This window comes from Pinus tabuliformis, chromosome 3_2, assembly GCF_031772625.1.
Source record: "Pinus tabuliformis cultivar Carrire ecotype Pingquan chromosome 3_2, CPIR1, whole genome shotgun sequence".
Classification (NCBI taxonomy): Eukaryota; Viridiplantae; Streptophyta; class Pinopsida; order Pinales; family Pinaceae; genus Pinus; species Pinus tabuliformis.
Window position 1 is genome coordinate 571,767,658 of NC_142302.1, and position 23,781 is coordinate 571,791,438.

Below are 23,781 nucleotides of genomic sequence, written 5' to 3' on the forward strand. Positions count from 1 at the left end.
TACGCCTAGTGGAATGATTCTTTGTTATTTTGTCCGCCCAAAGAGCATACTTGACTTTACTATCCCAACTCTTCTTGTTATCACCCACAATTTTCTTGGTGATAGGGATCAAATGCTTATTTCTTTGACTCAACAAGTGCCATTTTGTAGAGGATAATATTAGATGAATGAAATGGGGCAATGACATAATCAAACCATTATCATGTTTGCAAATCTAAAAAATCTAAAGATATATTTGATTGATAGGCTACTATCATAATACATGTGGCATAGTACTTAACGATTTCCTGAGTTGATCAAACTAAAGATGTAAATAGTTAAAATTTGGCATCGTTTCAATTTCGAGGGCTTATGTAGCATTATTTAAAGGTTGTTTCAAGTGTTTATTGATCTAATACATTCCTAAAGCCCAATCTATGACTTTGTACTAGAACAACAACCTCAGTATCTGTTGCATTGTTTCATTTTCCAAGTGTTGGAAATTTCCTTGTGAAAATTTGCTTGAAATGCAGCAACTAGAATTAATTATTCTAACTAATAAAAATATGCAATTTATTTTGTTACGATAAAATAAGGAATTAATCTCACTACAATTTCTTCACAACGTTGCGAGAAATAAATTGGAAACTGAGAAAATGCTAGCACACACACAATAAAAATATGATAGTTATTTTGAATAATTGTCCCTGAAAAACCCAATTTGGGAAAACTGGTGCAACAGCTGAGGGTTTTATTATCATGCAACAATGAAATTCTAAGTACAATAAAATGAATGCCAAACTAGCAATCCTCTCTGATAGCAAAATTCACTGAGGGAATTTACCCTCCTCCACAAGAAATCTCAACTCAATTTAACAACTCAAACTCAATTATCGAAGCCCCCTACGCAGGCTTTTGTGCTGCCTCTGCGCAGCCTGTAACTCGCAATTCAAGTTGTTCTGACTGTCTCTGACTCAGGAAGTGTCTCTCCTGCCCTCTGGGAAATTTTCCCAACCTCAAGAATCTAAAACGAACTCCACTTCAGCCAAACCGAACCGCCTTCTTGTGGTTACTACACAGCCCCTCAAAGCCTCCTGGAGAAATAACTCAACCTCCTCTCCCTGCCTCTCCGAAATTGGAAATATTCCTTCAAACTCACTGTCTCTCCGCTCACTGTTTTTGTGTCCCCTCTCTAGCTCGAACTTCTCTCTACTGAATCACTGCAGCTGGAAAACTCGATCTTTGCCAAGGAACTCGACCTCAAGTGTGTTGCTCCTCAACCCCATCGACCTCCTCTTATAATCTCCAATGGAATCACCAATGGCCACGATTAAATCTTTATCGATGGCTAAGATAATTTTTGAGTTAACCGTGTGAGTTTCTAGAGAAATCTCACATTTCTTAATTAATTGTTGTTAATTAATTATTTTCTCTAAGCTAGACTTAGGAAAATTTTAATTACCAATTAATTAACTTAATTGAGTTGCTTCTATGTGGATTCTCTAGAAACAATTTCTAGGTTTTGGATTCCTAGTGTTTCTTAGCCTCTCTGACCAAAGTCGAGACTACAAAAACTAACATTCTTGTTCACTGGTTTAACATACACATCTCTTAATTGTTGGCATAACTGTGATCTACACAAATTAAAGAACAAGATCTCTGCATCCAGAATTAGAAGGATTCATCTTTAGTTGCCAAGTTGGTAAGACTCTCTGTGGTATCATTCCTTATGAAATATAGAGGTAATTTTTTTTATTTGAATGTGTCAACAGGTGAACTAAATATTGGACATAATTTGATTTTGTTTCACCGTTTTGATTTCATCAATTCTAGCATCAGAATTTCAAATGCTTAAAGGTGTGAATACTCTTTGAAATGTTGGTTGTTTTATGGTGCAAACAAGGGAGAAACTGATCGTTTCTGAAATATTCACTCTTTGATCCTTCATTATTCTAATGGCAAATTGGTGTTGGCTTGAAGAATTCCATTGTTATAGTGATTTAATATTCTTTACACAACTCAGATTATCAATGCACATAATAAAGTCCACGCACTTGCAATAAATCTGTGTTTGATGCTAATTTGTGAGCTCAATTCTGTCGATGATTCCACCACACGTATGGAAGGATCTGTGCTTTTTTCCCTGTCTTTAGCTAACATAATTGCATACACAAGTTAATCATTGAACACAATCTTGGACAAACATTAAAGGTGGATACTATGTGATGATACTTCAATGGTGTTTTCAACATTTCAAATTTGGCCTTTGGCATTATATAAGTGTGGGATTGTAACTAAATTCATCACATTTGCAACACTTATATTCTAATGGTGTTTTGAGTGAAATCTGGACTCTTATTGTCACTTTCATTTACAGCATACTTGAAACAGCTTTTCGAACTTTGCATTATTGAGTCTTGTTGCAAATCAACAGAGTTGCAAGACATGAAATTTGCCACAATCATTTCACTTTCCAGCATTTACTTTGAATGACTTATTGTTATGGTATTTACCTCTCACATGGTTAACTGCTGGAGAAATATTTTTGGGCACACACACTTTAATTTTATCAAGCTAGCTATTTTGGAACTCTAACAAATCATTTTCTATTTGGTTCTGGGGTCAATAGTATCACGTCAAACTTAAGCTGTCTTTGCACTCCCACTTCATAGTGATCGCTTAAATTGGCCTTAGGGACACCCTCCTAGCCTAGGTATCCCCCTTATTTTAGTCCAAAAAGTTGGGTGAAACCACCAAAGCAACAGTCCAAAGAATTGGCCTCTAGGCTCTCGCAATTTGTGATTAGGACTTTCTTCACTTAATGAGAGTTTGAGCAGCATCAAGGTCTAGCCTGAGTGGTTGTGTGATAGCGTTACCCTCTCCACCCAGGTTCTATTCCTACACATAAGGAGTATATCATTGTAACAGCTGTTGACCTGGCCTTGTGCCCTGAAGAATCTAGGTTTTACCCTGGGTATTATTGTCAAAACGTGGGGAAGTGCTCATGGGCTTTCCCTGGGATATGTTACCTGGAAAAAAAAAATGAAGAATTTTATCACAAATTCTATTACTTTGTTTTTCACTGCAGAATTCTTTCGGAAACTTCATGGTTGTTGAACTCAAACAAAAACCAGGTGACTTAAGAATGTAGGCAACGATGTTGCAGTAATCGTTATCGGGATATTATCGGCGAGGGGAAAAAATCGGAAAAAAAATCGTAACATACAGAAATATTCTTTTTTTTCAATTTTTTTTAATATCTAAAGCATCTACAACATAACATAAATACATTGACACATAAATATGATAAAAGTACTAATATATAAGATGTGTAATATCATTTCTAGTGCTACATCACACATAACAGTGAATCATGTCCTGAATAGTAAGTCCTAACTCCTGAGTCCCAACTCAGCCTCAAAATATCAACAAACAATATAATAATGTATCTCATATCATAAGTCATAATGTCATATACAATGAAATGAACCAAATAACTAAAGTCTAATACTACTGATTTCCTCTACCCCTCTAGATGTAGATGCCGGTGGAGTTGGCAGTGGACTCGGTTGTGCTCTAGAAGCTGAAGAACTAGGAGCTACAGGAGGTAGACCATGTCCTCTACTGGTGACAGGGGTAGCCTAGGTAGGTTGTGTCACCTCCTCCTCCTCATCAAAAAATTGGAGGAGTTTTCCAAAGATTTTTTCCCAAAAAATCGCGATTTTTTCAGAAAAAAAGAATAAAGAGGAAGAGAAACCCAATATAAATAAAAATAAAAATAAATTAGCGTAAAAATCGGGCGATAATATCACCAAACTCAAAAAATTGCGATTTTCCAATTTTATCGTGATAATATCGCGATTTTCACAGCACTGGTAGGCAATGTTCATTATATTAAAGGGTGTTTTTTCATCACTTTCACACACTCTGTACCCATGTGGCCAATACGTCACAACTTCTTCACTCATTATGAGCCTATCATCATGTTATGTGCTCTGTGGGTAAGTGTTTCCTGTTTGTCAAACAGTATTAGTAATTACATATGCAATTTGAAAAGCTTGGAAACACATGAAACTTATCTGGTTCATCCTCATGTTGACTTTATCTCTTGTATTTGTAGGCCCATATGGCCCATACCTTCCAGCACTTTCACACACTCTGTACCCATGTGGCCAATACGTCACAACTTCTTCACTCATTATGAGGCTATCATCATGTTATGTGCTCTGTGGGTAAGTGTTTCCTGTTTGTCAAACAGTATTACATATGCAATTTGAAAAGCTTGGAAACACATGAAACTTATCTGGGTTACGGAAGAGCACAGCTAGATTCTAAATTCTATAATCTATCATCAATGAGATACAGGCAAGGTACTATTTATAAACAAGATGCTTCATTTTACACTTTTTCATCATATATTAATAACATCATGTTGTAAAGAGGCTTCCAATAGAATGCGATGAACTTCAACAATTAACCTCAAATCATAAGTTCATAACCCAAACCATCAATTGCTTTTACTTACCACAAAAACGCCACAGCAACACTGAAAATGCACTAAATAACATGCATCAGGAAAAGACAGACAAGGAAGAAACCAATTTTTATGATTATGCTACCAGCACATAAAGGAGAACATATGCCATAACCATGCTACAAACACAAGTAAGATACAAGATATATCAATGCCATGGCCCATAGGCAATGTCATGACTGAGAAATTCAAATAATACTGAAACCAGAATTATGTAAACTTGGAGATTTGAAACCTGCCTTTCCTGCATGTTACAATTATTCTCTTTCACATAAAAGAACATACAAGGAAATAACTTCTATTATATGACAGAAAAAAATTGGATATAGCACTTATTCAAGGATCAAAATTACAAAACCAATACACCAACATGAACAGTACAACAGCCAGGGAAATTTATCGAGGCATATATATATATATATATATTTCTCCATTGTCCGCTTGGTGTAACTCAATTGGAAATGGCTGTGGAAATGAAGTTTGACCGAACCAGAAATCCTGGGTTCAAATTGTGTGCTATCCCCCACCGAACCGGAAGTCTTGGGTTCAAATCTTGTGCTATCCCCCCGATCCCGGTGAGAAGTTGGACATGATGAAGATGTTGTCCTACCAAGCTTACAAAAAAATATATATGATTCTCCGTTGACATATAAAAGACTCACTCTTTATCAGCAGTGATATCACAGAAGTGCTGTAGTAGAAACTCCAGGCTATTTCGCTCCAATTGCAATACTCTTGAGGCCTGAAAAGTGAATTGTCTCATCACATTACACATTAACTCAAATAGAACTAAACAAGAAGAAAAAAAAAAGGATAATTAATCTTGAGCTAGAAGTGCCTCTGCCATGTCAAATCTTATCACCCTCTATCAACAATAAGGGGACTTGGTAAGTATTAACAGAAGCAATGAAACTATTAACCATCAATCATAAATATACAACTTTAGCAGGTGACATCAAATCAATGTTGGAAAAGGCCAAGAAACCATAATAATTCTGAAAATCAAACTTGCAAACCTAAACCTCCAATTCAGCTCCATGTGCAAAAGGGGACAGTAGTGTTATTAATGCCTATGACATTTTGTTCAGCTATTATATCAAATAAAATTTCTAGGTACCGTAATTTTGTTAAGTGTAGAAACCTTAAGGAATTTTTATAATCCTCAAAATGTTGAACTAAATTTTTGGCAAAGAGCTCATAAAATTTTCTAAATTCCCAAGGATATATTTTAAAGAAATTTATGACATTTTCAAGAAAAGTAATTTCATAATACAGAAATTTTGGCAAATATTCATTTGAATTAGCAAAATTGTTTTTGACAAAGATCAAAAATTTACCAAACGGTGCATATTAGCCCTTAACATTTTCTATCATTTGTATATCCTAGAGTGAATAAGTCTACCCTGCAAGTATCTCATGCTGAAGCATTGTTTCTTTGTGTCAATCTGTCATATATGTATGATTAACTATAAAAGAAAGGAACAAAAACAACATTAAGCTAAAAAAGAATCATCGGCCAAAAAATTGAAGGCATTTTTGTTTCACTAGATAAGGATTTGAATAGTCTGTCAGTTCCAATTTCTGACTGAAAACAGATCAAGATATCTGTCATTAAATACTAAGATAAGCAGCACTGAATCTTTCTACGACTTCTTAAAACAACCAAGATTCTACTCAAAGGGACAATAAACTACCTTAATATACTGCAAAGTGGCTCCCAAAACTGCTTTATATGCAAGGCACATTACACTCCGCTTGGGAGAGATGAGAACCATAGTGAAACAGTGGTATTGTGTTAATTTAAAATCAAACATAAGTCTCACTTTAAAATTAAGCCAAAAACAAACACTGTATGTGAAAATAATAGTCTTATTTTAGACTATTCATCTACATGGAAACATGAAATACCAGAGTACCCAATTGATAACAAGGCTATGGATAATGACCATTCTGTCCATAAAATAACTGGTAAGCTTTATGTATGTAAGCATGACATGTCTATGTATGTATGAACATATGTGTATCTGTATGTATATCAGCTTTAAGCTTAAAGGGTTAGCACGACTGGTCATTGTCAATGTTCCTGGGCATTTGGCTAGTTCTGTGCCAGTAGCTGCCCAGTTCAAAGCCCCCTCAGTTAGACACAGTAATCTACGCTGATGGGTTTAGCATCCCTTGGGTCTCCCAGTATAGTTTTCCAAAGAAAAAATAAAAATATATCAGCTTTAACAAATTTTCAGAGTTTAAAAAAATGTATGGCCAGATCTGAATCCAATGCCTTACTTAATTCCGGAGAAGTGTAACACCCCTGCTAAGCAATGCTTGGTATAATGACTTTCTAGGCATTTACTTCAATTTGAAGGCAATTGAGAATATATTTAAAACTCAAGATTATGAGAAGCTGTCTTAATGTTTCATGGCTCAATACCAAAATCAACACACTATGTAGATCAAAATATTGTTTTTCACATACATTTGCTTCAATTTGACAAGGAGGAACATGCTATGAAGATGCCAAAATATTTAAATAATGGTTTTCAACACACTCCCAATTAAAAATAAAAAATAGAAGGGGAGAACTGAAACCTGGCCAGTATCAAATAAGTTACATATGAAAATTCCAAAGTCACGCTGCAGCCACAGTATATCTCGATCTGCTCCATGCATCACCTGATGTCCCAACAGTAATCAGTACATGCAATTGAACTTATTTGAAGATTAGGGTACATGTAAAGTGAAAACTTACAGGAACAAAGTTAGATTTCAGATAACCAAAATTAAGGCCAAAATGGCATGAAATTGTCTCATGTAGGTAAAGATAATGGTTATTAAATAGGCTATGAACCAAATAAATATCTTCCTGAATATGAATTTGGTAACTTCAACTCAATTACCTTGCTCCTAAAATGGAAATTTGCAAAAATTAATAAAGGGCATTCAAGTTTGAAACTTGAAACAGATGTTAATGCTTCCTCCAGAAAAAAAATCAATTTATCTTTCCATTCTCTTTAATCAATAAATTATTAGGTTTCTAACTTACTGAAGATACAGCCAACTGAACATACTTCAGATGAATGCATTAAAGCAATTATCACACAATAAGATGGATAGGGTTATGTGGCAGCAACAATGTGGAGATCCATATCAGCAGCCTGGAAAATCTAATTATCTGTTTTCTGGATAACATAGTATGATCATTTGCAAGCAACTAGCAATTAAACCTACAAGGCCACGTAGCATGCAAAAGCGAGTCGCAAATGGCAGCATCATTGTCTTTGTGCTTGATAAATCCATCTATACCCTTTCCTTTATATTAGCATAAATAGATTGTTACATTGAATACAAAACTAAAGACACTATGTGTTCTCATGAATATTGTTGTTTTCCTGAGTTGCATGACACAGAAATAAAAACGCGCTGGAAACATGACCCTCAAAAATTAGAAAATGAGTAAATATGATGTGTGTGTGTGTCTAGAGCAATGTGGAAAAAGTCAAAGTCGGGATTAAATCAGCAAGGGTTCAAAAATTTAAAAACTCGTTAAAGTTGGGAGGCATTTGAAAAAGTCGGCAAAATTTAAATAAAAAATACAAAAAAATATTCATTTGTTTTTAAACCCCGAATATTTCAAAAAAAATTTAAAAATTCATTAAGGAAACTACCTCATTCAGGATTTTTTGGAAAAAGTCCCGATTTAATCCCGACTTTTTCAACTGGGAAAAAATTGACAAAAAATCAGACGATTTAATCTCCAGCCAAAAAAATCGCATTTTGGGGATTTAGAGAGAGAGACAGACAGAATGTGTTATTTCAAATAATTATATTGAAACTTCGAAAGAAAGTATTTAAGTTTCAACATTAGGATTAAAAATACAGATTCCTCAATATATGAGCAAGAACATTTAAATGAGAAATATAAGACACTGCACAAGTGATACATAATGCAAGCAGTAATATCGAAAACCTGCCTTTATTATTTATAAATGAGGCCATATATACAAAATTAGCTTCGATATATGGGCCCTGAAGTTACAATGCTCTACGTGTATGAACAATCAACAGTAAACATAGAAATAAAACATGAACCAAGCTAATAAAGCCCAATAGTCATCATCCTCATTTTCATATTCATCATGGAAAATAGAACAAGATGTGCATGTTTAATGGTAGAATGTGAATGGGTAAAAGTATTTACAATTCCACTTATAGGCTTGATCCAGATTGGATCATTATAATTTTTCATCCATTTTAATGCTTTCAGAGTGAAAAAATAGGAGGAATCAGTTCACGAGACTATTTTACCGTTGGGTCCCAGTTTGGCTATTTGAGGTTTGAAACCTTCTGGAAACAGTTTGAAACATCAAACAACGTTTTTTGGCGGTTAAACTTTGCCACTTAAGTGTTGCACCCCCTATCACTATTCTACATGCATATACCTTTCCAACCGCACATGAACCGCCTTAATTGGAGTCCATATGCAAAAGTTATGCCACCTGAAGTTGACCTTCCAGTTTGGACCACCATGATTCTATAGAATGCCACGTCATGATGAAGACTCTAGAAGACTCAATATTGTAGCTCTATTTAAGAGTTTCAGTCAAACTTAACCACTAGTAGGCTATCGAGTTCAGTGTTTTAAAAACCAGCCGGTCTGAACCGGTAACCAGTCAAACCAGCGGGTTAGCTAGCCCACCGGGTCAAACCGGCAGAAAAACCCGATTTGACACTCCATTTCGCCAAAAAAGTAGACAAACGGTCCTAACCGGCCGGTTTAGGATGGAACCGACCGGTTTGTGGTCAAACCGGCCAGTACAGTCCTAAACCGACCGGTTTATTGCCAGGAAAACTACAAACCCCACAAAATGTATTTTTGTGAGTTTTGAAGTTGTTTTGAGGAAAATTTGGGGTTGTTTTCCTCCACAAATAGTCCCTCCAAGAAAAACATGCCTACCCTCTCATTTTCTTTACACATGTCAACCCTAACAATGTTGGCAATTAATGATAATGTTAAATTCTTAAAGTAAAAGTGACATTTCCTTTAATTTTCATTTTCATCCTTTTGCTTAAACTTTTAACATTACCATGAAATGACTCAGGATGTTTGAGAGTGGTTTCGACCTCATTGGATTTCATATGGAGAAACTAGAATTTTAGATTTCACTAAAAATTCAGCAAACTTAATGGTTTTCAGGATTTCATGGTTTGGGGGTTCGCAATGTTTCCATTTGATTCTATCATGCATGAGGGTATGAGACCGGCATTTGATCAAGAGCATGAAGCCCTTTAAGAACCTTGACTGCGGTGGCATTGATTGTTGAACTTTGTTGATGTTGGTGGTATTGATTGTTGAACTCCTCTGCCATGGCCTTAACAAGAATGCACCCTTCACTCAAAGGAAAACAACTGGTTAGGCATGCTAATATTTTTCTACCACATTATAAGGTTGAGGAGATGAACCCTTCACTCAAACCAAAATCATTGGTTAGGCATGTTAAACCTTTTCAATTTCTATCATGTTATAAGGTTGAGCAATCCAAGTCTGAAGACTTTGAGCTAGATGATGTTTATGTATCTCTTGTTGATGATGTTTATGTATTTCCACTAGTGTTGAATCAATGATGAGTTTCATGAGTGACCATGTTGATCAATGATTTGTAGTTTTGATGTCCATTTTTGCTACTACTACTAAAGTTGTAGAGGAGTTTTAGGAGTCCTCAAACTCAGAGCCATATTATTTATGTGGCTCATGTTGATGATCTCTTGTCTAGTAGTGCAGATGAGTTTGATCATGATGAGGAGTGATCATGTTGTTGATCACTGATATGTAGACTTGTAGTAGTTTAGTGACCCCATAGCTTAGAGCATTTTTTTCGAACTCTAGAGGCCATTTAGAGCCTCATTGATTATGTATTTTTCTGCAAATCTGTATTGCACTCGATGCCATTTTGACATATTCACCTTTACATGGTATAAAGATGAGCAAACCTTGCATATTTTGTTTCTATTGGCTTGGAATCATGGTTTTAACTCTTAAAAATAGTTTTTTCATTAAAAATTAATTATTTAATGTATTTTTTTAAACCGGTTCGTTTAGACCTGACCAGTCGGTTCCATCGGTTCCGGTTCAAAAGCCGGTTCATTAGGTGGTCCGATCACCAATTCCGTTTTTTAAAACATTGATCGAGTTGTGTTATAACTGAGCCACTAGGAGAAAAAGGGGTTCCATTCTATTCAAGTGCATTGCGTTCCATAGATGAACAAAGTAGCTAAGAGAAGAAAAAAAGAGAATTAATAGAGAGGGTTTATGTATTGTCATAGCCCACGAGCCACAAGTCTTACTTCTTTGTACTCGCATCCATTTCCATTCAGAGAAAGAGAGAGTTGAGCAACCTCACCTTCCAGCTAAGTTTTCTCTCAAAAGAGTTTCTCAGGTCATATCTTGTGTTATTATGGTCGTGAGTGATTGTATTTTTGTTTATTCTCTATTTTTTGCATTTTCTATATTGCATGCATAAAACATAACTTAATAAATCTGGAATTCTAACAAAATAAAAACTCGTAGAATAGATTTAAATTTTTTAATATAAATTTATCAAATCTGTTGTGACGAACTATTCAATTGAATATCCACAGTAGTTTACAGATCATATTGGTATCACAACAGGTTTCTTGGGATATTTTGCGAGAGGTTGCATGGGATCAAGGTTGGTTAAGCCGAAAGTCATAAAACCCTAGCCATGGGCAATGAATTTGTTAATAACCCCCGAGATCTTGCAAGGGAGAGGTTTGCACAGCGGGAAGCACAAATCGCAAATATAAACCGTAATGTGCGCTTCCTCATGGCCATCCCTAAACAATAAGCCTAGGTTATTCAGAGAAAACGGAGGCTCTAACGCAGAGGCCAATTCGGAGAGGAAATTGAGGAATTGTGAAGTACTAGAGAGGAGTCCAAGAAAGAACCTAGAAAAGAACAACCCAGTTCGACTATCGTGAACTATTCACAGTCCCTATTCAAGATGGAAGCAAAGGTCAACATCAAGCCATATCAAGGTGAGATTGACACATTGAATTCAAATCACTAGTTGCAACAATTAGAAGTTTATTTCAATGTTCTTCATATAGAGGAAGAACAAAAGATTTCATTTGCTCGACTGAAATTAAAGGGTCATGCCCTCACTTGGGAGGGAAAGTTGAACAGAAACGTTGAGGTTGGAAGGAGATCCTCCAACGACTAAGTGGGAGAAATTAAAAACTCTCACAAAGTCACAATTTCACCCTATAGGGTATGTAGAGGACCAGTGAATCCAGTGGCGTTACTTTAGGCAGAGACAAGGACAGAGTGTACAGGAGTATACCACAGAATTTAGAAAGATGGCCATAATGCTAGGTATCTCCCCAAAGAACCTAGACATACTCCTCAAGTATCTGGGGATCTACAAAGCCATCTGCAAAAGCAAGTGTTTTTGTTCAAACCTAAAACGATGGACAAGGCTTATGTACAGGCACAATATCTGGAGAACATAGGTTAGAGGAAAGGATGATCGGTGGGTCAAAGCAAAAGGAGCACCAACAAGCTTCCAAGGAGGGGAAGAAGTGGAAAGGGCAAAAAGACAAAGATAGCAGCCACAGCACACCAATGCAAAGATCCCAAGAAATTAGTGTAACACTGATGGTCATACAAAGGAAAAGTGTTGGAAGTTTCATCCATATCTCAACCCGAAGAACTGAAAGATAGATGTTAAGAAGAAAATTATGATGGCCACATATTTGAATAATCAAGTGGAAAGTAGCTCGGACATGGATGACAAGATTGTTTGTACATTAGTACAGAAGAGGGTGAATCTTAGTAGTTGTCAAAGATAGGAAGAGAACGAAATAATCGAACTCTTCCATATAAAGATATAGGTCAAGAAGACGAAAATTGATGCTCTATTCTACTCAAGCTCACAAGCAAACCTCATAGTAGCAAATCTAGTCAAAAAATTGGGACTTGAGACTCATTACCATCATGTAGCTTCAAAAGGTCTTTTGCATAGGCTTGGTATCTTAGCATGTAGAAGATGATTTATTGCCTCTTTAGCCACTTGCTTGGTGGTGTAAGTGATTTATGCCTCTTTTTCTAAGTCTAACTTAGGAAAAGTACAACAATTGAAATCAATTAATTATTGTGGACTATGAAGTCAATTTCTAAGGATAAATAATGAAATTATTTAAGTGACTTAGAAATAATCACAATCATTGATCTCCTAGAAATTCTAGAAGGGAGATTAGGGTCAAGGATTCAAGATTGATGAAAATTATAAAATAAGCACAAGGGAGAGATGAAGACACAAAGCAAGAGGGAAAAGCAATTTTCTCTAGAACGAGAAGCTCAACTAGACTGTAGTGTAGTGGATGAAGAGTGCAAGTGGATTCGAGATCATTTCTGGGAGGCCGAATTGTTGGAGATTGCAAGGCCTGAAGTGAGAAGGATTGATTCGTTGGAGAGGCCAACTTTCCAGAGCCGAATTTCATGAGGCACAGAGGCTATGCGAGAGGAAGGCACAAGGTCAAGTTGCTAGTGAAGAGGTGGGCCAAATTCTCCAGGTCGAATTTCTCCAAAGTCTGATTTCTAGTGGGCAGAAATTCCCAGGGTTGAATTCATCAATTGGGACCAAGTTACATGTTCCAGTCAATGCATGTTTCGTTGTAATTTCTATGAGTCAAAACACTGATTTCCCTGAGATTAAATTAATGAAGGAGAATTGTCGTGGGTGTTTATCTGTTGCAATGGGTGATTGACCTCTCTTTGATTTTATTTCCGCTACATATTAATTTCTGGAAGTTAAAAAACCAGTCATTTTATTTTTCAACAATTCAGAATTTATTTGGTTAATAAAATAAATTGTTGGGAATAAATAATTATTGTGAGAAAAAAATATTGGGTTGATATTAGGAGATTTAACACATAGTAGCCCAAATCCATTGGGATGGGTCAATCGGGAGGCAAATATAACCAAATAGTGCAAAATCAAATTTATTGATTTAGGCAAAATCAGCGTTGACTTTATTGATGAAGGTGCCTTGGATGTAGTTCCAATATATATATGTGGTGTTGTGTTTAGGAGTCCTATTAATTTGGATTAACATGTTCTTTGCTTAGGACAGTTACTTCAGTGATCCATATGAGCCCATTTATTAATCCATCTTATTCCAATTAGCAATCACATTAATCATAATGACAGTAACTGAAGAAAGAACATAAATGCTAAATGCAGAAGACAAGCCAAGAACACAAGGATATGGCACCAGCCAGGGAAAAACCCCAAGAAGGGGAAAACCCTTGATCAATTCTTCTTATTATCAATATCAAATATTCAGAGAGAGAGAGAGTACAATAATTCAACATCCATATTTGAAGATCCAATATCACAGCCTTTAGACAAGAAGATGACCCAACCAATACTGCAGATCAACAGCAAACAAGTTTAGCCTCTTCCAATGGTCAATGATGGTTATGGCATCATCAAAGTGATCTTTATTGAGCTGGAACTTCGTCAGAAAGAGATTGAATCCTGATAAGGGTTTATTGGTTGATTGCTATAACTGGTTTACATACCTCCAAACCTCATTCAGGGTTGCATCTCTTCTACTAGTAATGTTGATCATATTCTCAGGTTGATCTGGGCTAGATTCAGCCCTCAATATTTCCACAAGGCTTTCCAGCTGTCAATGTAATGACTGCGGCCAACCCTAAGCAGTGTTATACTCCTGTTTGACCCTTGATTAAACACCTAAAGTCTGTGGCCTGCCTAAATTAATCTTACATTGTTGCGGCCTACCTGAATGAGTGAAACCCTATCTTCAATAGGTTTGAAACATTTCCCAAACAGTCCTGAGGCCTGCAGCTTCTTTCCTGAGGGATCTCGGCCTGTAGAGGATGATGATAGTTGCCCAAAACAGTTCTTCAATTAGCCCAGATTAGCCCTTAACATATTCGGTCTTGTTTGCCTAAGAAACTCAGCCCACTGTCCAGCAAGGTAAAATTTGTAGTTGCGGCCTTCTTGGAGGAGAGTTTACACATCATAGTACATACCCAAACACACCAGACATCACTTGTTCCTGCGGTCAGCCTCAGAGAAAAACCCAGGCCTGCAAATGCCAAGATTCTTCCACGCCTAGTCCCCAATCAACTTCACTGCCTCAGAGATATATTATCACAAGAATGAGAGCCCAAGAATGTGTAAATGAGATTGGAGACCACTCCTTTATATACAAATCGTTGAGGTCAAGAGTCATGTCGTTTGGGCTCTCATGAGCCTACATTAGGGTGAGGCCGACCTTGAACATTTGCACATGAGAGAGTTTTAATTCAAAAACACATTTTTCCCTAACCAAATTTGGCGATCTTTAGGTCGATTTTGATCCTCTCGAGAAGAGGAATTTAACGCAATGATTATATGCATCAAATGAGTTGTCCAAACTGGAATTTGGCCCTAGTTGCCAATTTTAACAAGTCCCTTTATGTACATGCGAGATGTGATCGTTAGGTGAAGAACCAACTAGTACCAACTCATCAAGGATGGAAAAATCCTTCATCATCTACGTGGGCAAGGGCAAGTTGATGATCTCGCTAGTAAGTGCCAACCAGGCCAAAAAGTTGATCAATTCTAGCAAGAAATATGTTTTGTTATTTTCAATAGAAAATCAATCTATAGAAGAGTCAATGACAGCTAACTCATCCTTAGAGGGTGTACTAAGGAATAGAAACAACTGGAAGAGAAGCTACGGATGTCCTGAGGTGTCTTCCAAGAGCCTAAAGAGATACCACCAAGAGGGAAGTGAAGCACGAGATCCAGTTGTGGTTGAAGTTTGAACAATCTATTGCAAAACATTAGGCTCTACAAGCAGTCAGTTATAGAGGAACGTGAGGTGAAGAAGAAGTGCAACAACTATTGGAACAGGGTATCATCAGACCAAGTAACTCACCATGTGGGTCACCCATCATCATAGTGTCAAATAAGGATAGGACTTGGCGGATGTGTATTGATTACAAGGCGTTAAACAAAAATACGTTTGAAAACAAGAACACCCTTTGATTTAAATTCCACTACATATTAATTTCTGGAAGCTAAAACACTAGTGATTTTATTTTTCAACAATTCAGAATTTATTTGGTTAATAAAATAAATTGTTGGGAATAAATAATTGTTCCGAGAAAAAAAAATATTGCGTTAATATTAGGAGATTTAACACATCCTAGCTGAAATCCATTGGGATGGGTCAATCTGGAGGCAAATATAACCAAATAGTGCAAAATCAAATTTATTGATTTAGGCAAAATCATCATTGACTTTATTGATAAAGGTGCATTGGATGTAGTTCCACTATATGTATGTGGTGTTGTGTTTAGGAGTCCCTTTATGTACATGCGAGATGTGATCGTTAGAAGAAGAACCAACAAGTACTGACTCATCAAGGATGGAAAAATCCTTCATCATCTTACATGGACAAGGGCAAGTCGGAGATCTCGCTAGTAAGTGCCAACCAGGGCAAAATGTTGATCAATTCTAGCAAGAAGTATGTTTTGTTATTTTCAAGAGAAAATCTATAGAAGTGTCAATGAGAGCTAACTCATCCCTGGAGGGTGTACTAAGGAGCAAAAATAACAACTGGAGGAGTTGCTACAGACGTCCAGAGGTGTCTTTCGTGAGCCTAAAGGGATACCACCGAGAGGGAAGTGAAGCACAAGATCTAGTTGTGGTTGAACACTCTATTGCAAAACATTGGGCTCTACAGGCAATCCATTATATAGGAACATGAGGTGAAGAAGAAGTGCAGCAACTATTGGAACAGTGTATCATTACACCAAGTACCTGATCATGTGGGCCAACCATCATCATAGTGCAAATAAGGATGGGACTTGGTGGATGTGTATTGATTACAGCTTTACAAGGCATTAAACAAAAATACATTCGAAAACATGAACTCCCTACCAAGGATAAATAATCTTCTAGATCAGTTGCAGCAAGCCAAATACTTTACCAAGTTGGACTTAAAGTCAAGGTATCACCAGGTTTGAGTCAGATAAGAGGAAACCTAGAAGACCGCCTTCAAAACCAAGCAAGGTTTGTATGAGTAGTTAGTCATGTCATTTGGCCTATGCAATGCACCAACTACGTTTATGAGGTTAATGAATAATATATTGCGCCTTTTTATATATTCATTTGTTATTATTTATTTGGATGATATATTGGTATACAGTGCTACCAAGGAGGAGCACATATCACATTTGATGCAAGTGCTAGAGACATTAAAGAAGCACAAGTTGCTAAGAAATCTCAAGAAGAGTGGGTCTGCACAACTATCTTTGGTGCATCTGGGATATGTGATAGGTGGAGGGCAATTGAAAATAGATCCTGCCAAGATGGAGGCCATCATGAAGTGGCCAATGCCTATTAATGTATTTGAGATCAAGAGTTTCACTAGAGCAGCACAATGCCTGAGGGAATTCATAGCCTCATTGTCAGCAATAGCAAAACCACTCCACAACATAACAATGAGTGGCAAGAGTTTCCAACAGAGAAAGGGTCAGTTGAGGCCTTTGATGAGTTAAAGAAGAAGATTAATCAAGCATCAGTTTTGGTGTTATGAAACATCCAACAACTCTTCAAAGTAGAGATGGATGCAAATGGGTATGTTATAGGAGCAGTCTTAATGCAGGGAGGAAGGCTTGCATGCTACCATTCTGAAGTATTTTATCGGGCAGTTCTCAACTACCATACCTACGACAAGGAGCTATACACCCTGGTGCATGTTGTGAAGTGGAAACACTATCTGATGGCAAAGAAGACAGTAGTCCACACAGATCATCGCCCACTAAAGTACATGCAAGCCCAAAATAAGCTACAACAAACCAAGCATTACAAGTGGATGGGGTTTTCACAACAATTTCATTTAGTGATCAAGTACAATAAGGGAAGCATAAACAAGTTGGTTGACATGCTTTCAAGCCCACCCACATCAACGATCACGGCTTTGGGAACACTTATGCACATAGAGCCTTTTGCCCAGGATGCATACAAAGAGGCATATACAAAGGATGACGACTTCATGGAGGTATTTCAGCAGTTGCAAAGCAAGAGATATGTGCACAATGGTGACAAGGCAGTTGACTACCATCTCTAAAATGGGTCACACTATGGATAAGTTATATGTTCCTAAAGGTAAGCGACTGCAGCTAATCAAAGAGGCTCACACCTCCAAGGTTGTAGATCACTTTGGTGTAGGGAAGATCATGGATAACTTGCAGAGGTATATATATTGGGCTAGACTACAAGAAAAGGTAGTTATGTTCTTAATAGGATGCATGCTTTGTTGTACCAGCAAGCCTAGTAACAAGAAGCAAGGTCTATATCATCCCTTGCCTATATCCACTCATCCTTGGGCAAACATTTACATGGACTTTGTGGGGGGTTTATCAACAACCAGGAAGGAACCTGACTATCGGTTCGTAGCAATTTACAAGTTCAACAAGATGTGTGTTCTAATGCCCTGTGAAAAGACCATCAGTGGACAAGAAGCGACAAACATGTTCTTTGGACAAGTTTGGGTGCACTTTAGGTTACTAAGGAGCATCATTTCAAATAGGGACACAAGATTTCTTAGTGCATTTTGGACTATATTGTGGGTGAAGATGGACACGAAGGTCAAGAGATCTACGACATTCCATCCACGGACAATGGGCAAACATAAGTAGTCAACAAAACTATGGTACAGCTTTTGAGGGGTTACAATCAAAAACATCTAAACACTTGGGATGAAAATCTGATATATATACAACACACTTAATATAAAACAGTCCACACTTCTACTAGTGAGTCCCCATTTGAAACTTGTTTTGGATATTTGCAGCCTTCGCTTATAAATACTACATATGGGCAGCAAGGAGAAGTGAGGGAGGGTCTTATAAGGGGTGCCTTAAGGGCAGACTAAATTGTTGAGATGATCATGCAAATCCATCTACATGTACAAGAGACCTTCTAGAAATCACATGAAATATACAAGCTAGGCATGATCAGCATAGAACAAAAACAGAGTACGGCTACAATTGAACAAGGAGATGTTATAGGCAATATTCCACCAAGACTCTGGGACGGGGAGACGTGGCTATGGGGAGACGCACAAGGGGGACCTGTGGGAGTACCCTCAAATTTTAGGGAAATTTAGAGGGTATGGGGGGACGTCGAGGTATATAATTTTTTCTTTTTTATATATATATATATATATATATATATATATATATATATATATATATATATATATATATATATACATATATATATATATATATATATGTATATATATATATATATATATTTCAAATTCATATTCGATAATGAAAGCATAAATACAATGATACATACATAATTGAATTAAATAATGAAATACACTGATCCATACTCATCATCGTTACTAATACATACATGATTCATCCATAGACCACGAGATTCAATAATGAAATACCCTGATCCATATTCATCATTCATTACTCACCATTCTAGAATCTACATTGATTTAAAAAGTAATTTCATCATTCATCATTCTAAATTCTAGATTCTAAATTGATTTAAAATTAAAATTCATCATTCTAGAATCTAATTAGCACTAAGCAAAATAGACTATAATAGATATTGAAATCTGAAGGTTGGAATAGTAAATTGATATAACTAAAACTCAAAAATAGTGGAGTGATGAGTCTAAAGGTCACTCTAAAGTACATAGAGGGCTTGGTGCTCTTGATTAAGTACTAATTCCATACCCTTGTACATGACAAAATGCAATGGAAACATTGCAATCCATTGAATCCTGAATTCCTGAAAATTTGTTAAGTCTGATGGATTTTGAGTGAGATCTAAAATTCTACTTTCTCCATATGAAATCCAATGAGGTCAAAACCACTCTCAAACATCCCGAGTCATTTCATGGTAATGTTAAAAATTTAAGTAAAAGTGACATTCTCCTTTATCTTTCATTGAAAATGAAAGATAAAGGAGAATGTCACTTTTACTTTAAGAATTGAACGTTACCATGAAATGCATAGCATTAGTAGGGCAATATGGTCAAATACTAGGCTTCCCCTGTCATAAATCATTGATTACAAGAAAATTTAAGGGGGGATGCATAGCCCATTTTAAGGGGGGATGCCATGGCGTCCCCCTTTTGGGGAGTCACGTCCCTCACACTGGGGAAACGCCCCCCTGCATCTCCCCATATCTCCCCAAAAGGGGGCGTGGGGAAACATTTCCCTAGACATCCCCTCGTCCCAGGTGCGAGGGGTGCGCGCACCCGACCCAGGGGGACACGTCCCCGTGGAACACTGGTTATAGGGGGTTGAAAATGTGGCAAACAATGGCTTTTTTGACTTGTGCCTTAGTCAAAAATTTCAATTTGAATTCAATCTCATAGTTGCTTGAGTTAGCTTTCAATTAACATGTGTGATGCAGCCTATCATTGAGTTTAGTCAATTAATTAGAGTTAGATGGCAACAGTGATTTGTGGACTAGTTGATGGCTAAAATTAGCTATCTAGTGGAGTTAACTCTAGTGTCTATCAGTTAATTGATCTCTAGTTCTAGAATAGAGATAGACATGAGTTTAGTTGAGTAGTTGACTTGTGTTAACTCAACTTACTCTCAGTTAACAACAACAGCTGCTAAATTTAGCCCTAGGTCATGCAATTCAAATCACCTATTGAGATTGGATGAAGGCACAAGTGTAATCATCGTTGTACAACAAGTTTTGGTGTACAGGCTTGAGAATCAAGTTGAGCTATTTCTCTTGGGAATTGCACAAGGAAATAGGAGAATTTCCTATTTTTTAGGGGCAACTCTACACTAGGAAATAGGAGGCCCCTAGAAGGTCTCATTTTCCTAAGTGTTGGGCAAGTCTTGTAGAGAGTTGATAAGTATTGCAAGGAGCTTTAGGCTTGAAGTAGTTTCTATATAATATATCAGATTGCTCAGTTGATTTAATACAAGCAAGAGGGGCTTTTCCCAGTAGGGATCCCTAAATATATTTTATGTTCTATGTGTGATCGTGTTTCTATTCATTGTTTTCATTCCACATATTTTTGGTAGAGAAATCTTGTGTCTTTTGTGATCAGTTTGCTCTCATTAGAAATTGCAAGGTTTCAAGGATTTTCTACATGGTATCAGAGCAAAAAACATTATAAAGACCGAGTTCCTTGATCAGATTCAAAGTGCGATAGAGAGAAGATCAGTTAGTGCAAGAATCATGCCATTCTATGGTTTGAGGACAGAGCATGCCCTAGAAGGGACTTCGAACTTTTGTGCATGGAAGGACAAAATGGAGGCTGTGTTAGATGATAATGGGGCTTTGGAATACATCAAGACTAATATTCCTCAACCTCCTGCAACTAATGCACAACAACTGGCTCAATGGAAGAAGGAAATTGCCACAGCTAGGAGGATGATCCTAGAAGGAGTCAGAGACCATATTGTTCCAAATTTGCATGGGACGAATACAGCATTCTAGATGTGGAAGACACTTACTGATCTGTTTGAAAGCAATAGTGATGTGAGGAAACTTGCTTTGAAGGACAAATTGAGGAACATTCAAATGGGCAAGAATGAGCCTATCGTTACATATCTATCAAGGTTGGTTCAAGTGAGAGACAAACTTGGAGGTGTTGGGGAGACAATTCCACCAACAGATCTTGTGAGCCTTGCTCTTCTTGGGCTTCCCAAATCTTGGCAAAGTTTCTAGGATGCAGTGAATGGCAGAGATAAGCTCCCTGATTGGGAGAGACTGTGGTCAGATCTTGTGCAGGAAGAGATAAGGAGGAACACAAGGGATGGAGTCTCAGCTAGGACAAAATATGAGGAGAAATTTGCTTTAGCTAGCAAAGGGGAGAAAGCCAATGGCAAGAAGGCCCAAGGCAAGACCGAGTCTAGTCAAAATGGAAGGCAAAAAATAGAAGGATCTTAGCAAGATAAGTGTTTTCATTGTCATGATTTTGGACATTATGCTACAAAATGTCCAAACAAGAAATCCAGCAAGCATATTGCAGCAACAACAGGCGAAGAAGCACTCTCTTCTCAGTTTGAATTGGAATTTTCTCTGATAGCTTGCATGGCAAGCTTAGTTCGAGGTAGTGTGTGGAACATTGATTCAAGGGCTTCATTCCATGTGACATGGAATAAAGATTTCTTCAGCAATTTGGAGGAGAAAGACATGCAATTCCATATCGAGCTTGGAGATAATGGTAGATACATGACCAAAGGAGTAGATACAGAGAGCTTTAAGAGGAAGTCTCGTTCCCTTCTCCATCTCAGGAATGTGATATATGTTCTAGGATTGAAGAAAAACCTTGTCTCGGTAGCATTCCTTGAAGACAAAGGGTGTGATGTAGTATTCAGCAAAGGGAAGGCCTACCTCGAGGATTTTGCTTCAAGTCAGGTTAAGCAGATTAGTGTCAGTATCAAGAACCTCTACAAATTGTAGGTTGATGCATGTGCATCCCTGAGCAGCAAGGCAAAGTTTGTTTAGGGCCGAGATGTTGGAGAGTTCTGGCACAAGCGCATGGGACATCTACATCATGGAGCATTTAAGATACTTCAACAGATTGCCACAGGGCTACCATAGTGCACCCTTGATCAGCAAGATCTGTGCAAGTGATGCACTCTTGGAAAGTATGCCAAATTTTCCTTTCAGGGCCAAGATAGCAGAGTTGGAGTTACTCTGGAGAGAGTTCATTTAGATGTTTATGGCCCCTTCTCCATAGTTCGCTTGCCAAACGCAAGTATTATGTGATCTTCATTGATGATTTTTCTCATAATTGTTGGATTTATTTCATGAAGAAGAAAGATGAGGTCTATTCCTAGTTTGTGGAATTCAAGGCCTTAGTGGAGAATGAGACAAAAAAGAAAATCAAGTCCCTGGGGAGTGATAATGGAGGAGAGTTTGTCTCCAATGCCTTCAGATATTTTTGTGCCAAGGAGGGCATCATAGAAAGTTGATTGCACCCCATAATCCTCAACGGAATGGGGTTGCAGAGAGGAAGAATAGGAGTATTGTTGGGGTTGCTAGAGCCATGTTGCATGACCAAGGGTTGCCCTTATCCTTGTGGGCAGAGGCTTGCAACACTATTGTGTACTTGCAGAATAGGAGTCCTCACAGAGTTCTTGGGATGATTACACCTAAGGAGGCTTTCACTGGTAGGAAGCCTGATGTCTCCCACTTTCGCATTTTTGGGTCCATGGTGTATTGTCATGTGTCCAAAGATGGCAGGAAGAAGTTGGAGCCCACTACAGAGAGGGGGATCTTTGTGGGCTATACTGAGATAGCTCATGTTTACAGGGTGTACATTCCCTCTCTCAAAAAAATTGCTTTGAGAAGGGAAGTGAGAATTGATGAGGAGAAAGCCATGACAAGTTCTCTAGAGCAAGAGCTAAGCATGTCACCAAAAGAGGAGCTTCTAGCTCCCAAGGAGGAGCCTCAGTCAGATTCACAGATTCAGTCCTTGCCTAAGGGCAAGAGGACATTCCATGAGGATGATGTGAAACCACCACATGATGAGGAGCATAGAGCAGATTGAGTGGAGGATCCACTCACACACAGTGACTCCGAGTGAAGGGATGAGGAGGACCAAGTTGGATGACAGGTTGGTGCAGGAAGCTCAGGAGCAGGTTGGAACTCCTAGTTCCTTGCACAGACAACGCAAACCACTAGATAAATACACAAGATACATGGCACTAATGATAAAGTTAATAGATTATGAGCCATCTTCTTTTGAAGAGGCAACTTCCCAACAGGTTTGGTTGGATGCCATGGTGGAGGAGTAGAACTCCTTCATGAAGAATGATGTTTGGGAGGTTGTCCTAGACCTAAGGGCAAATTAGTGGTTCGCTTTAGGTGGTTGTATAAGGTGAAGCATGCAGCAAATGGTAGTATGGAGAAGTACAAGACTAGGTTTGTGGGCAAGGGCTTCTCACAGATTGAGGGGATTGATTATGAGGAGACTTTTGCCCTAATGGAAAGGTGCTCGTCTATCAAGACCATACTTGCATTGGCAGCACAGTTGGGGTGGAGGATCCACAAGACGAATGTCAAGACAACTTTCCTCAATGAAGTGGTTTAGGAAGAGATCTACATTGAGCAGCCAGAGGGGTCCTAGCATGACTCAATCCTCTAATAGATCCCAGCTTAACGGAGCAGGGCATCGCCTTCCAAATAAGACTTAGACGAGAGCTGCCTAAATTGAAATGT

General features: G+C 37.7%; 1 protein-coding gene across 1 annotated transcript in view; it reads right to left on the bottom strand.

The window, feature by feature from the left end:
* The window catches only part of LOC149181804 (protein RRP6-like 2), a 173,485-nt gene that overhangs the window by 72,086 nt on the left and 77,618 nt on the right, over nucleotides 1–23,781 (bottom strand). Inside the window, 2 exon segments of the mRNA XM_089416701.1 lie at nucleotides 5,176–5,255; nucleotides 7,100–7,183. Coding sequence (XP_089272827.1) covers nucleotides 5,176–5,255; nucleotides 7,100–7,183 — 164 coding nt within the window.